At 38.7% G+C, this 13,958-nt stretch overlaps 1 protein-coding gene across 3 annotated transcripts in view; it reads right to left on the reverse strand.

The window, feature by feature from the left end:
- Window positions 1-8,033: 8,033 nt before the first annotated feature.
- Window positions 8,034-13,958, reverse strand: part of CHD9 (chromodomain helicase DNA binding protein 9) — a 218,987-nt gene continuing 213,062 nt past the window's right edge. For all 3 annotated transcript variants that reach the window (XM_080827902.1, XM_080827903.1, XM_080827904.1), the window contains one exon: window positions 8,034-11,544. In XM_080827902.1, the coding sequence (XP_080684028.1) occupies window positions 10,666-11,544 (879 nt within the window). In that variant the 3' untranslated portion in view covers window positions 8,034-10,665. The remainder of the gene's footprint in view (window positions 11,545-13,958) is intronic.

The raw sequence follows: 13,958 nt of genomic DNA on the forward strand, positions 1-13,958 counted from the left end.
GGCCCCCAGGGCCTGCTCTTAAGTAGCGGAAATGCTAGGCAGTCTGAACCTCAAGGATCAGCAAAAGTTGTAGGTGGAGGGAGCAGTGGCTTCCGTAATCTCAGGAGCTCGGAGGAGGCCCGTTGGTGTGAGATACCTGGGGGGAAATGATTGAGTTTATTGAGGTTAAAGTTTAAAAGATTTTACACTGAGTTTGTAAATTTCACCTTCTGTGTTTTAAAACAACTTTATTGAGACACAATCCACATACCATACAATTCACCCCTTTAAAGTATACAATTCAGTAGGGTTTTTTTTTTTCTTTTTAAGATTTTTTATTTATTTGATGGAGAGAGACACAGCGGGAGGGAACACAAGCAGGGGGAGTGGGAGAGGGAGAAGTAGGCTTCCTGCCAAGCAGGGAGTCTGATGCGGGGCTGATCTCAGGACCCTGGCAGACGGTTAACCACGGAGCCACCCAGTCCCCCCAAGTCCGTAGCTTTTAGTATACTCATATTTAAGCAACAACCTAAAATCTGTTCTTGGAATATTTGCATCATTTTATTAAAAAAAAACAAAAAACAAAAACAAGGGGTGCCTGGATGGCTCAGTGGGTTAAGCATCTGCCTTCGGCTCAGGTCATGATTTTAGGGTCCTGGGATGGAGCCCTGCATCGGGCTCTCTGCTCAGTGGGAAGCCTGCTTCCTCCTCTTTCTCTCTGCCTGCCTCTCTGCCTACTTGTCAAATAAATAAATAAAATCTTTAAAAAAGCAAAAAAACATACGCAGTAGCAGTCCAACATGCTGAGCCCTGGGCAACCATGAATCTACTTTTCATCTATACAGAAAATTTGCCTATTCAGGGCACTTCATATAAATAGAATCATACAATATGTGATCTTTTCTGACTGGCTTCTTTCACTTAGCATAATATTTTAAAGATTATCCGTGTTGGAGCATGTATTATACTTCATGCCTTTTATTATTTAAAAAAAATTTTTTTAAGATTTTATTTATTTGACAGAGAGAGCACAAGCAGGGGGAGCAGCAGGCAGAGGGAGAGGGCGAAGCAGGCTTCCTGCAGAGCAGGGAGCCCTATGCGGGACTCAGTCCCAGGACCCTGGAGTCATGACCCGAGCCAAAGGCAGATGCTTGACCGACTGAGACTCCCAGGTGTCCCTACTTCATGCCTTTTAATTGGTGAATAATATTCTATTATATGGATATATCACATTTTATTTATCCATTTATCAGCTGATGGACCTTTCGGTTCTTTGTATTTTGGGGCTATTATGAATAACACTAATGTGAATATTTGTTTGCAAATGTTTGCATGGGCATATGTTTTCATTTCTTTGGGTCTATAATTAAGAAAAGAATCGCTAAGGGGCGCCTGGGTGGCTCAGTGGGCTAAAGCCTCTGCCTTCGGCTCAGGTCATGATCTCGGGGTCCTGGGATCGAGCCCCACATCAGGCTCTCTGCTCAGCGGGGAGCCTGCTTCCCTCTCACTCTCTGCCTGCCTCTCTGCCTACTCGTGATCTCTGTCTGTCAAATAAATAAATAAAATCTTTTATTTCTCTTCCATTGATCCTTATTCCTATCCCACCTTCTATGCCACACCACCTTGAGGTTTTGAAATTAGGAAATATGAGTCCTCCAACTTTGTACTTAAAAAAAGAATCGTTTTGGGGGCTCCTAGGTGGCTCGATTGGTTAAACATCTGCCTTCAGTTCAAGTCATGATCCCAGAATCAAGCCCTGAGTTAGGCTCCCTGTTCAGTGGGCGTCTGCTTGTCCCTCTCTCTCTGCCCTCCCTGCTGCTTGTGCTCTCTCTCTGTCTCAAATAAATAAATTTTTAAAAATATGTTTTTTAAAGATTTTATTTATTTATTTATTTGTCAGAGAGAGAGAGCGCGAGAAAGCGCACAAGCAGGCAGAGGCTGAGAAAGAAGCAGGCTCCCCGCTGAGCAAGGACTCCATCCCAGCACCCTGGGATCATGACCTGAGTCAAAGGCAGCGGCTTAACCGACTGAGCCACCCAGGCGTCCCTAAAAAAATATTTTTTAAAAAGAATTATTTTGCCTCTTTGTCCTTGCATTTCTATATGAATTTTGGGATCCAGTTGTCAATTTCTGTAAAGACTCTGTGGATTAGTTTGGGGGTTCTTCTCATTTATTTAGTCCTCTGTAATTTCTTGCAACGATATTTGTAGTTTCCAGTATACAGGTTTTACACTTCCTCTGTTAAACTCATTCCGAGTATTTCTTTTTTATGCTATCATAAATTCATTTTCTTAATTTCATTTACTGATTATTTTTGCTTGCGTACAGAAATCCAATTGATTTTTCTATATTGAACTTGTATCCTGCAGCCTTGCTGAAATTGTTTATTAGTTCTAATGGCTGCTTGTTTTTTAGTGAATTTCTTAGGATTTTCTATTTACAAGACCATGTCGTCCGCAAATAGAGAGTTTTCCTTCTTGCTTCCAGCCTGGATGACTTTTTCTCCTTTTCTTGACTTATTGCCCTGATTAGAACCTCCAGAACCAGGTTCGATGAAAGTGCCAGGAGTGGACACCCTGGTCTGGTCTTGACTTAGAAGATATTCAGTTGTTAGGACGCCTGGGTGGGTCAACAGGTTAAGCGACTGACTCTTTTTTTTTTTTTTTTTTTTTAAGATTTTATTTCTTTCCTTGACAGACAGAGATCACAAGCAGGCAGAGAGGCAGGCAGAGAGAGAGGAAGGGAAGCAGGCTCCCTGCTGAGCAGAGAGCCAGATGCCGGGCTCGATCCCAGGACTCTCGGATCAGGACCCGAGCCGAAGGCAGAGGCTTTAACCCACTGAGCCACCCAGGCGCCCCAAGCTACCGACTCTTGATTTGTGGCTCAGGTCTTGATCTCAGGGTCAAGCCCTGCATGGGGCTCTGTGAGTGGAACCCGCTGGAGATTCTCTCTCTCCCTCTTCTTGTGCCCCTCCCCCTCATTTACTCTCTCAAAAAAAAAAAAAAAATTCAGTCTTTATTAAGTATGATGTTAGCTATAGGTATTTTATAGATGCCCTTTATCAGCTTGAGGAATTTCTCTCCTGTCCCTACCCTTTTTGTTTTTAAATCATGAAACAGTGTTGAATCTATGAATTTTTTTTTAATCAATAACTTTTCTTTTTAGGTTTTATTTACATTCCTGTGTTAACATACAGTGTATTATTAGTTCCAGAGGTCGAATTTGGTGATTCGTCACTTGCATACAACACCCAGTGCCCCTTACAAGTGCCCTCCTTAAAGCCCATCCCCCATTGACCCTATGGCCCCGCCCGCTTCCCTTTGAAATGGTTTTTTTCTGCATCTATTGCGATAATTATGTGGTTCCCACCCCCCTTTCTCTGTTAATAGTACATCAGTTGCTTCCTGTCTGTTGAAGCAGTTTTGCAATCCTGGGATAAACCAACTTGGTCAGGATGTATAATACCTTTCATACGTTGCTGGATTCAGTTTGCTAGCAATTTGCTGAAAATTCTTGCATTTTATAGTCGTAAGGGCTATCCACCGGCAGTTTCCTTAGTGTCTTTGGCTTTGGTCTCAGGATAATACTGGCCTCATAAAACTAATGAGGAAAAGGTGCTCCTTTTTCTTCCTCCCCTCAGTGAAGCCTCCTCATCCAGGGATTTTATCATGTTTTTTGTTGCTGTTAGTAATTTAATCTCAGTACTTTATTATACTCTTTGTTATAGTCTCCATTTTCTTCTTGAATCAGTGTCACTAGTTTGTGCCTCAGAATTTTCCATTTCATCTAGTTTTATCTAACTTATTGGCATACAATTATTCACAAGGTTCCATGTGATCCTTTTTTTTCTGTAAGGATAGTAGGAATGTCCCCTTTCATTTTGAATCTAGTAATTTGAACCTTTTTTTTTTTTTTTAAACTGATCAGTCTAGCTGAAGGGTTTTCAGTTTTGTTGGTTTTTTTTTTGAAGACCTACCTTTTGGTTTTATAAATTTTCTCTACTTTCTATTTCATTCCTCAGGCTCAAGTCTTTATTTCCTAACTTCTTGCTTTGGGTTTAATTCTATCTTTTCCTAGTTTCTTAAGGAAGAAATTTACATCGATTTGAATTATTTTGTTGTTGTTGTTGAAGATTTTACTTATTTATATGACAGAGAGAGACACAGCAAAAGAGGGAACACAAGCAGGGGGAGTAGGATAGGGAGAAGCAGGCTTCCTGCTGAGCAGGGAGCCCGTTTCGGGGCTCGATCCCAGGACTCTGGGATCATGACCTGAGCGGACGGCAGACGCTTAATTGACTGAGCCACCCAGGCTCCCCTCAAATTTTTTTTTCTTGATGTAGATGTTTACACTTACACATTTCTTTTCATGCACCGTCTTGGCTACGTGTCTATGTTTTGATATGTTGTGTATTTGTTTTCATTCATCTCAAATTATTTTCTAACTTCGAGATTGAGATTTCTAGGACTCAGGTTATTTGAGTGTGTTGTCTCATTTCCACATATTTGTGAATATCCATGCTTTCTAACTGATTTCAAATTTCATTCCATTGTGCTGGAGAATATACTTAGTATGGATAAATCTTTTAAAATTGGACACTTGGGGGCGCCTGGGTGGCTCAGTGGGTTAAGCCGCTGCCTTCGGCTCAGGAATGATCTCAGGGTCCTGGGATGGAGCCCCGCATCGGGCTCTCTGCTCGGCAGGGAGCCTGCTTCCCTCTCACTCTCTCTGGCTGCCTCTTTGCCTACTTATGATCTCTTCAAATAAGTAAATAAAATCTTTAAAAAAAATAAAATTGGACACTTGTTTCATCTATTCTGGAGAACGGTCTCCTGTGCCCTAGAAGAATTTTTTTTTTTTGCTATTATTTGGTGGCGTGTTCAACAAATGCTTCTTAGGGCCAGTTGGTTTATAGTATTGCTTGGGCTTCTGTTTTCTTGTTGGCCGTTTGCCTACTTGTTCTATCCATTATTGAAAGTGAGATTTTGAAGTCTCCAAGCATTGTCATTGAGTTTCAGTTTTGTTAGTTTTTGCTGCTTGTGTTTTGTCGGTCTGTTGTAGGTGTCTATGTAAGTGTTATATTTTCCTGATAGAATGACCTTTATAACCATATAAAATATTCTCATTAATTTCTAGCAAAGTTTGTTTTTAAGCTAATCTTTTATTAGTACAGCCTCTCCAGTTTTATGTTTACTGTTTACATGATATATCATAGATACATCATGCATATTTATATGACTTAAATCATTCATATATATCTAAATAATTCACATATATGTACATGAATTATTCAATTATGATCAATGAAGGCATGTCAAATCAGTGGAGACATTATATATTAAATAATGCTGGGATACTGCACAATTATTAATAAATTCAAATTAGGATTCTTATCTTATACCATATGTATGTTACCAAAAATAAATTCTAAGTCAAAAAAGGTACTAAATATTAAAAAAAAAAAAAGTAAACATGTATAGAATTTGGGGGTAAAAAGATTTTTCTGTGGAAAACATCAGGAACTTAAATGTGGAAAAAATGGAGTATCAAAATGACTGCGTAAAAATGTAAGACTTGCACATTAAAAAAAAAGCAAAATTCACAGGCAAATTGGGAAAAATATTTACCTCATATAACAGATATCGCACAGAGAACATGAACGGTTAATATACAGAATACAAATGGCCTTATGAAGAGATATGATAGACTTTATATTACTAATAATCAAAGAAATGTAAACTAAAACAAGAATCTATCTTTTTGGTCTATCAAATTGACAAAGATTGAAAAAGTATTCTAATGCCCAAGGGTGCTAAAGAGACACAGAAGGAAGTAGTTTTATGCTCTGCTGTTGGGGTAGAAAACAGTACAATCCAACTTGTCTTAAATTCAAACGTAACTATTTCATGCCTAGGTATTTCTTTTAATGAAAAGATCCTAAGTGTATGAAGAGACTTAAGTACAGACATATCATTGTTTAGACTCAAACTGAAAAATTCCTAAGTGTTCAAGAATTGGGCATTAAACAGATTATGTTGCATGTGTATAGTGGAATGAGAAAGTCCTTAAAAACGCTGTGGAAGAGTCTTTAATGACGTGGGGATATTATCATGATATAATAAATGAGAGAGAAGTTACAAAATGTATGTACAGTATAACTCCATTCTTATCAAAATAATATATAATATGTATATGCAAAGAAAAATGACCCAAAGGTTAACAGTTATCTCTGAGCATTCAACATCATGGGGGTTTTGGTTGACTTTGTGCTTCTCCAACTCCTCCTCAACCCCCACTCCCACCACCTCCCAGTTTTCTAGAATATGTAGGCCTTATTTTTTAGTAAGAAAAAAGAATAATTTAAGAATTCATCAGGATGGTATTTTTGCCTATTAATTTGGCAGAGATTACTTCAAAAGACAATACACAGTATTGGTAAGATTTTGGGGTGAGCATGCACAAAATGTATGCTGCCAGGGTAGTATAAACGGCTACGCATGGCATCGTTGTAAACTTGGCGATACAAATCAAAATCCTGAAAAACAGAGGAAGTTGTTTCACTTCTAGGGATTAAGGAAGTCCTCGGGATGGACACAAAAGATTCATATTTAAACTCCAATGTCCATTCTTAAGTACATGGTTAAATAAATTACATATGTAGGTGACAATACTATGCATTAAACATCACAACACAGGGTGCTTATTGACATGGGTCAGTATATTAAGGTCAGAACAGTAAGTATGATGTCCCATATAATACTGCTTTAATATGGAAATGTGTTGTGTAAGTTTCCTAGGGCTACCATAACAAATCATCACAAACAGGGTGGCTCAAAGTAACAGAAACTTATTCTCCCACAATTCAGGCCGGAAGTCCAAAATCCAGGTGTCGGCTGGGTTGCCTCCTTCCACAGGCTCTGAAGGAGCATCTCTTCCCACGCTGCTGTCCTAGCTTCTGGTAGTTGCTGACAATCCTTGGTGTTCCTCGGCTACATCTGTATCACTCCAATCTCTGCTTGTTGGCTCATGTCCTTTTTCCCTTTGGCTGGGTGTCCTCTCCTCTTCTTATCGGGAACCAGTCACCGGATCTAGGGCCCACCCTCACCTAGTATAACTGCGTCTTAACTAATTACAGCTGCCAAGACCCTATTTCCAATTGAGGTCACATTCTGAGATTCTGGGCTGACATAGATTTTTGGATAACATGACTCAACCCACTACTTGTATATAACATACATATAAAAACATTGGGTATCTATCTGAACAGTATTGATCTCAGGGTGGGTTTATGATGATTTAAATATTTTTTCTTTGTGCTTTTCTGCATTTTAAAATAAAAAGCTTATGTACTGGAGTTGTATTTACATAGAGACTAAGTTCTAAATTTGTTGTAGAAGATGAACATTACTTGCAGTCGAAAATGACTCTCCCTCCTATAGCTCACAAAACACAGAATCCATCATTTTGTACATAGTATATGTTCTTTCAGAAACATCTAATATAGCTGAATCCTCCTCTAGCACTGGCACAGATTACTGTTCCTCTGGGTGAGCACTAGACTAAGTAATTGATTTGTGTTTATATGCTACATTGTACAAAAAAGGGGAAAAAAGGTTTTCTAAGCACAGAAGTACAGGTAAATGGGTTCCAAGTTAAATGAGTGTATGACGAGACTCTACTGTTCTCCTTTTCTAATTAGGGGAAAACCAAAATTCTTTCATGTTTACAAAAACGCTAAAAACAATAGTGATGAATTAGGAAAGACACTTAAGACCTAGGGGAAAAATAATTACTGATATCCAAAATGTACTCCTTTATGAGCTTTGGTACATCTCTTGAGTCTTTCTGGACATTTTTAAAGGTCAGGGGAAGAAAACTTAAGGAAATAATGATACAGTGGATATAACTATAGCTAGCTTCTGTCTTTTAAAAATTTTTCCAAACTATAACTTTCCTTTTGGAGATTTAGGACTAGGGTTTCACAACTGGATTAAGATAAATTGTAGATAAAAGTCAATTAAAAAAAGGAGTATTGTCATGTACAGAGGCTGACATCATGGGTAGTCAAAGAATATGTTTAATAAAAAATAATTAAACTTCCATTTGCTCTATAGAACATCATAGAAAGTAATTTAATAAATTACAAATGACTTTTTAAGACGTTTGCTCAACTACAGAAAGCAAATTCAGACTACACAAAACACAACTGGTAAATATTGCAAATGTCCAAAAGAAGAATTGGACTAAGACTTGAATCATGAAACCTGAAACAAGGGCTATAAATACAAGGCAATAACAGCTATAATTCTTTTAGTAACTACCAACACATACTTGGATATCCTTTTAACTGCAACTTTAGTATTATGTAATTCTACTGATTTTTTTTTCCTTATAACCCTTATCTTTACACAACCATATTTGCATTTTTAAGCTGACAGGTGGACAACTTTTCCCCAATCAATACTAAATAGAAGTGTCTTGAAACCCGAGAGAAAGTTTGTTAGTATTAGCCTTAATGCTTTGAAAACTGCAATTGCCTTATTACGTAGAAAGAGAATCACTAAGATGTTAACCAAATTCGTCTGATCATAATTAGGAAAATACTTTATCTCATAAATTTGATATAAATTAGCTTTTTAGTGACAAGATCTAGGGCTTCCCCCCCCCCCCTTTTTTTTTTAATTGGGGAAAGAAAGGAATGAAGATTATGTGGATAGAACTAGAGGGAAAGAGGGAAGTATGGATGGTGTTGAAATACCCCACCAGCAAACTAAGTTAACTGTGTTTGAAAAACTTTGGCTATCTCATAGGTGTGTTCTAGTTAAACAAAAGTGCAATACTGCAAAGGGAAGATACTAAATATGTAATATATCATTTTCATGATGAAGAATTACTACCCACTTCTCCTGGATGGGCATTACAGTGACTATTGCTAAGACATTGCATAAAGAACTATCAATTCAAAGTACTATTTTGGGAAAAATACAAAAATCAATACAATCTCAATGGAACTTAAATGATTTTGTAAATACATGTAACACTGTCTCTCTAATGAGGGATTAGTTATCTTACATACAGAAACATAATTTACTGGTAAAGATCTGGGAAAATACAATATAATTGCTGGATTTATGACGAAACAACAAAGTTCTATCAAACGTACTGAGTTATTTTTTTCTGTGGGAGAGAAGTGGGTGCTTTTCCCCCTAAATTTAGCCCCACGCAAACTTTATCACTGACTTATCCAAGTATCAGAAAAATGCTAACATCTTTCTCTCCTTAGGATGTAAATGGTATTTTATGTCCAATTCAGTTCTAATTGTTTTTAATGTACATGAAGGTGATCCTGGACCTCTCCATCTTGTTGGAATTAATAGCAGCTTTAGCAGGAGAAACTGTATCACAAATCAAATATTGGACAAATTTTACATGATAAAGGGTTCTAAGAAATTGATCAGAAGCCTTGGGCTTCATTTTTGTGGTTTACAGGTATAAGTTGTATAAATTTTTTTGAGATCATTCAAAGTGCATATTCAAAATGGGCCAACTCAGTATATTTAATATAAACTGATAACCCAACACTGATTCTGGGCAACATTTAGTCTGCTTATACCTAGCAACTAAAAAAAAAAAAAAGAATTTAGACTATTTTGCATATTACTTTATCACTAAGACCTGTTCATGTTGGAACAGTTCCATGACATAAAACACAAAGAGAAATCTACACGAATAAAGCAAACCAATGGTTTCTTTTACATGAAGTATGCTGTGTGGAAAGATCTTCTCAGTGGTATTTCATGAGTTTGCCTTTTCTGAACCCTGGAAACAGACATTACTCATCAGAGACAGAATGATTTCTTTAGAGGAGGCCAAACTTTGAAAAAGTAAAACTAAGTATGTCTAGAGGGTGCCAAAGTCCCATGACACAGGACTCTTGTAGGACTTAATTTTACTGATATCAGAGTTAAGCTCAGCCGAAAGCAAGTCAGATTTCTTGCCAGATCAACATGATATAGAGGATGCGTTTAAAAAACCCCTGAAAACAAGTAGAGAATTAGAAACGAATGTAAACTTCCTAAACTAACTCAGCTGAGGTAACAGGTAGCCAGTTCAATTGGCTGATTGGGAAACTTATTTCTTCTTTAAAACACACTTGTACCTGAATTGGAAACGTCAGCAGTGCATCACGACACGAGAGCGTTTTCATGGAATTAAAGCAGTGGATGGTGATGTAGACTCTACAGCTTTCATGACATTCATTAGCTGCCCAAATTATTGCTGAGTTTTGATCTGTAAATTATAGGTGTCAAGGAGGCTGTAAAACTATATTCAAATTAAATCAGTAAATATGCATCAAGTATGCTGTGTTCTCTGCAAATATATTAAATATACAACTCTCATGGAGCATAATTTTCATAAAATTAACCCCCAACAAAATTATAATGCCTTTTTGTTGTAATTTTACACCTTTATGTATTTGATAGTACATACGAGTTCAGAAACTTATACGGATCTTAAGAAATAGTACATGCAAAACGTCTCTGAAAGCAGTTTGCACTTCTAAACAAATAACTGAAATGTTCGGTCAGTAAGTTATTGATGCACTCAACACTGGGGTATTTACAATTCATAATTAAAGAAAAAAAAATCCAAAATCAGTTCATAATTTAAGTGCAGTCTGGGAAGTCAGTCTTCGTTACTCGAGTCTGAATCCTCCGACGACGACGACGTACTGTCAGATCCAGACGAAGCATCAGCTTTCTCTGAACCCTCATCTGTGCTGTTCTCGTTGAGAGGACTTGCTTCAGTTCCCCCTTTGTCCTCCTGGTCTCTACCTCTGGACTCTTCCTCCTTTACTTCCTGGGACTTAGATGAGCCCAAGTCACTGTTTCTGTTTTTCTGTACGTCGAAAGTATTGGACTGGGACGAAGTTGGCATGTGGAGATTAAGGCCTGGAGTGAGCAGCATCCCTGGGTAGAGTATATTAGACAGCAGTAGTGGGTTAAGAGCTAGCGGGTTGGCGGCTGCAGCTGTACTTAATGCAGCAGTAGAGGACGTGGAAGGAGAACTCGACACGGAGTTTTCTCCCCCGTTCTCTGAATTTTGACTCTCTGTCCTTTCTTTTTTTCCTTCTAGCTCCTTCGAGTCATTTCCCTTTTTCTCTTCGGTTCCAGATTCAGTAGGCTTTGTCAGGAGCCCCCCCATGCCCAGCAGATTTGGTAAGCCAGTCATTCCCGACAGCAGCATGGGGAACATGGCGGCCACATTTTTAGCTTCTCCTCCAGAAGAAAGACCGGCAGGCATTCCCATCAGCCCCGCGGTTACTTGCAGAGACTGCAAGTTTTGTAGGTTTTGTTGTAAGGCCTGAAGGGTTGTGAGATCCACACCTGGAAGTAATCCGTTGGCTAACAAAGGATTGCCTGACACGCTGGTGGCAGTTGCTGCCGCCGCTGCCGCCGTGGCCTTGGCAATTCCACTTTTAGGCCGTCGCCCACGCCTGCTGACTTCTTCTCTCACAACAGGACCGGTGAGAATACGCTCAAACATACTCTCTGGAAGAAATCCCTGGGGAAAAAAAATCAGTAACAATAGCTACATTAGAATAAAATCAATAGTGATCACATTAAAATTGGTAATTATTCATAGACTGGGTCTGTACTGAAAGAACGTAATCAGTTATGAAAGAGACAGCCTCATTTCAGATAGTAAGGAGGGGTGTGAAACAGTTCCTCCACTTCCCATTTTCTCACAGGGTAAGAAAGCAGGAAGAGGCCTCTAGCTTTCTTCCACACGGTAAGGCATACGTGTGTAGAAGAGTTCTAGGGAACAGAAGGTGCAAAGACATTTTCTCATGAGGTTACTTCCACACCCTCACAGTTTCACATCATCAATTACTCTAAAAGACTACAGAAGTGCCCCTCGTCCAAGCTAGGAGAACGATAAGGAAAGAACAGAGGAAGTAAGTGAAAGGTTAAGGTTACAATGAGATGCTTCATGTGAATCTTTGTCACTTTGGGAGTAAGGGAGGGAGATAGCACCATGCTGAAAAAAGATAGTCGAGTGATTCTCCCATGACTTTCTGGGCTCAGAACTCCTAAAAGTGGTAGGAGTTGTAGAACCTCTAGGCTAGCAGGCTCCAACAGAAATATAACATAAGCCACATATGTAACTTTAAATTTTCTAGTAACTGCATTAAAAAAGGTAGAATAGAAACAGGTGACATTAATTTTAGTAATATAGCCTAACATAATTAAACCAAAATAGTACCATCTCAATATGTAATCTATGAAAATAAAGATATTTCCTATTTTTTCCAAACTTAATCTTCAAAATCCCAAACCAGGGTAGGGAGATGGGCACGATGGGTGAAGGGGAGTGGAAGACAGAGACTCCAGTTACAGAATGAATAAGTTAGGGGATAATTTTTAAATTTAATTAATTAATTAAGGGGGGCGGAATAGAGGGAGAGGGAGAATCCTAAGCAGGCTCCACACCCAGCACAGAGCCTGAAGCGGGGCTTGATCCCAAGACCCTGGAATCATGACCTGAGCCAAAAATCAAGACTTGGCCGCTTAACTGACAGAGCCACCCAGGCGCCCTGAGTCACAGGAATAAAAAGCACAGGGAATAAAATCAGTGAAGCTGTGACAGTGTTGTGTGGTGACAGATGGCAGCTGCACTTGTGGAGCACCGTATAGACCTGTCCAATCACTGTGCTGTACACCTGGAACTAATGTAACATTGTGTGTCAAAAATACTCAAAAAACCCCCCAAATCCCAAAACAGTGTTTTATACTTCTTACACAACCTAATTCAGGCAGCCACATCTCAAATGCTCAACAGCTGCATGTGTCTAGTGACTACCATTTGTGACCCCTCTGCAGAGCAGTTTCAACACCTCTCTCTCTTTTTTTTTTAAAGTAGGCTCCATGCCCAACGTGGGGCTGAACTCACGACCCTGAGGTTAAGAGTCGCATCGTCTACCGACTGAGCCAGCCAGGTGCCCCTAATGGCAGTTTCAAAGACTCTCATGGTACTATTTTAAAATTTTGTTTTGAATTGATCAACTTATTTGTTTTCTTCACAAAAACAACAACAACAACAACAACAACAAATATACAAGGGAAAAAAAATCATCTGTAATTTCACCAGAGAAAACCATGCTAATATTTTAGGGTGTGTATTTCATTTCTCCCTTGTTCATATATACAGATTCTACAATTCTCTCCACTTCCGTTTCTAAAATAAATAGAATCATAATGAACATAGTTTTATAGCCTGCCCTTTTCATTTGGATACTTGTGGAAATAGTAGCTATTCTTTATTCAGCATTTACCACATGGTCAGGCTTTGCTTTTCCGAGGGCTTAATTACTACTCCATTTAACACACCATGACCTATTCCTCCCTTGTCATTGGATGTTCTTCTAAGATATAATTTTTGCCAGTTGTATAGTTTTCCAATATATGGATGGACCATTAATATATTCCCAATTTGTTACTATTATACTATGATGAATATCCTTATATGTCTCTTTCCGCACATCTTTGGTTAATCTTTGTGGCCTTGCTCAAAGAGTTACCTTAGACGTTAAAATAAAAACAGATTAATGATCAGTATATATTGATTCTGCATTCTAACTCAACAAACATCTGAGAAATTTGTAATGTGTACTGCAAAATAAAAACTGTGAACTAAAACACTGGCACATGTTTACACAATATTGCTAATTTTCTTTTTTTTAGACTTATTTATTTATTTATTTATTTGACAGACAGAGATCGCAACTAGGCAAAGAGGCAGGCAGAGAGAGACAGGAAGGGAAGCAGGCTCCCTGCTGAGCTGAGCAGAGAGCCCAACGCGGGGCTCGATCCTAGGACCCTGGATCATGACCTGAGCCGAAGTCAGAGGCTTTAACCCACTGAGCCACCCAGGTGCCCCACACTGTTGCTAATTCTTAATTTAAAACTTCATCTCTG

This window comes from Martes martes (assembly GCF_963455335.1).
Source record: "Martes martes genome assembly, chromosome: 17".
Classification (NCBI taxonomy): Eukaryota; Metazoa; Chordata; class Mammalia; order Carnivora; family Mustelidae; genus Martes; species Martes martes.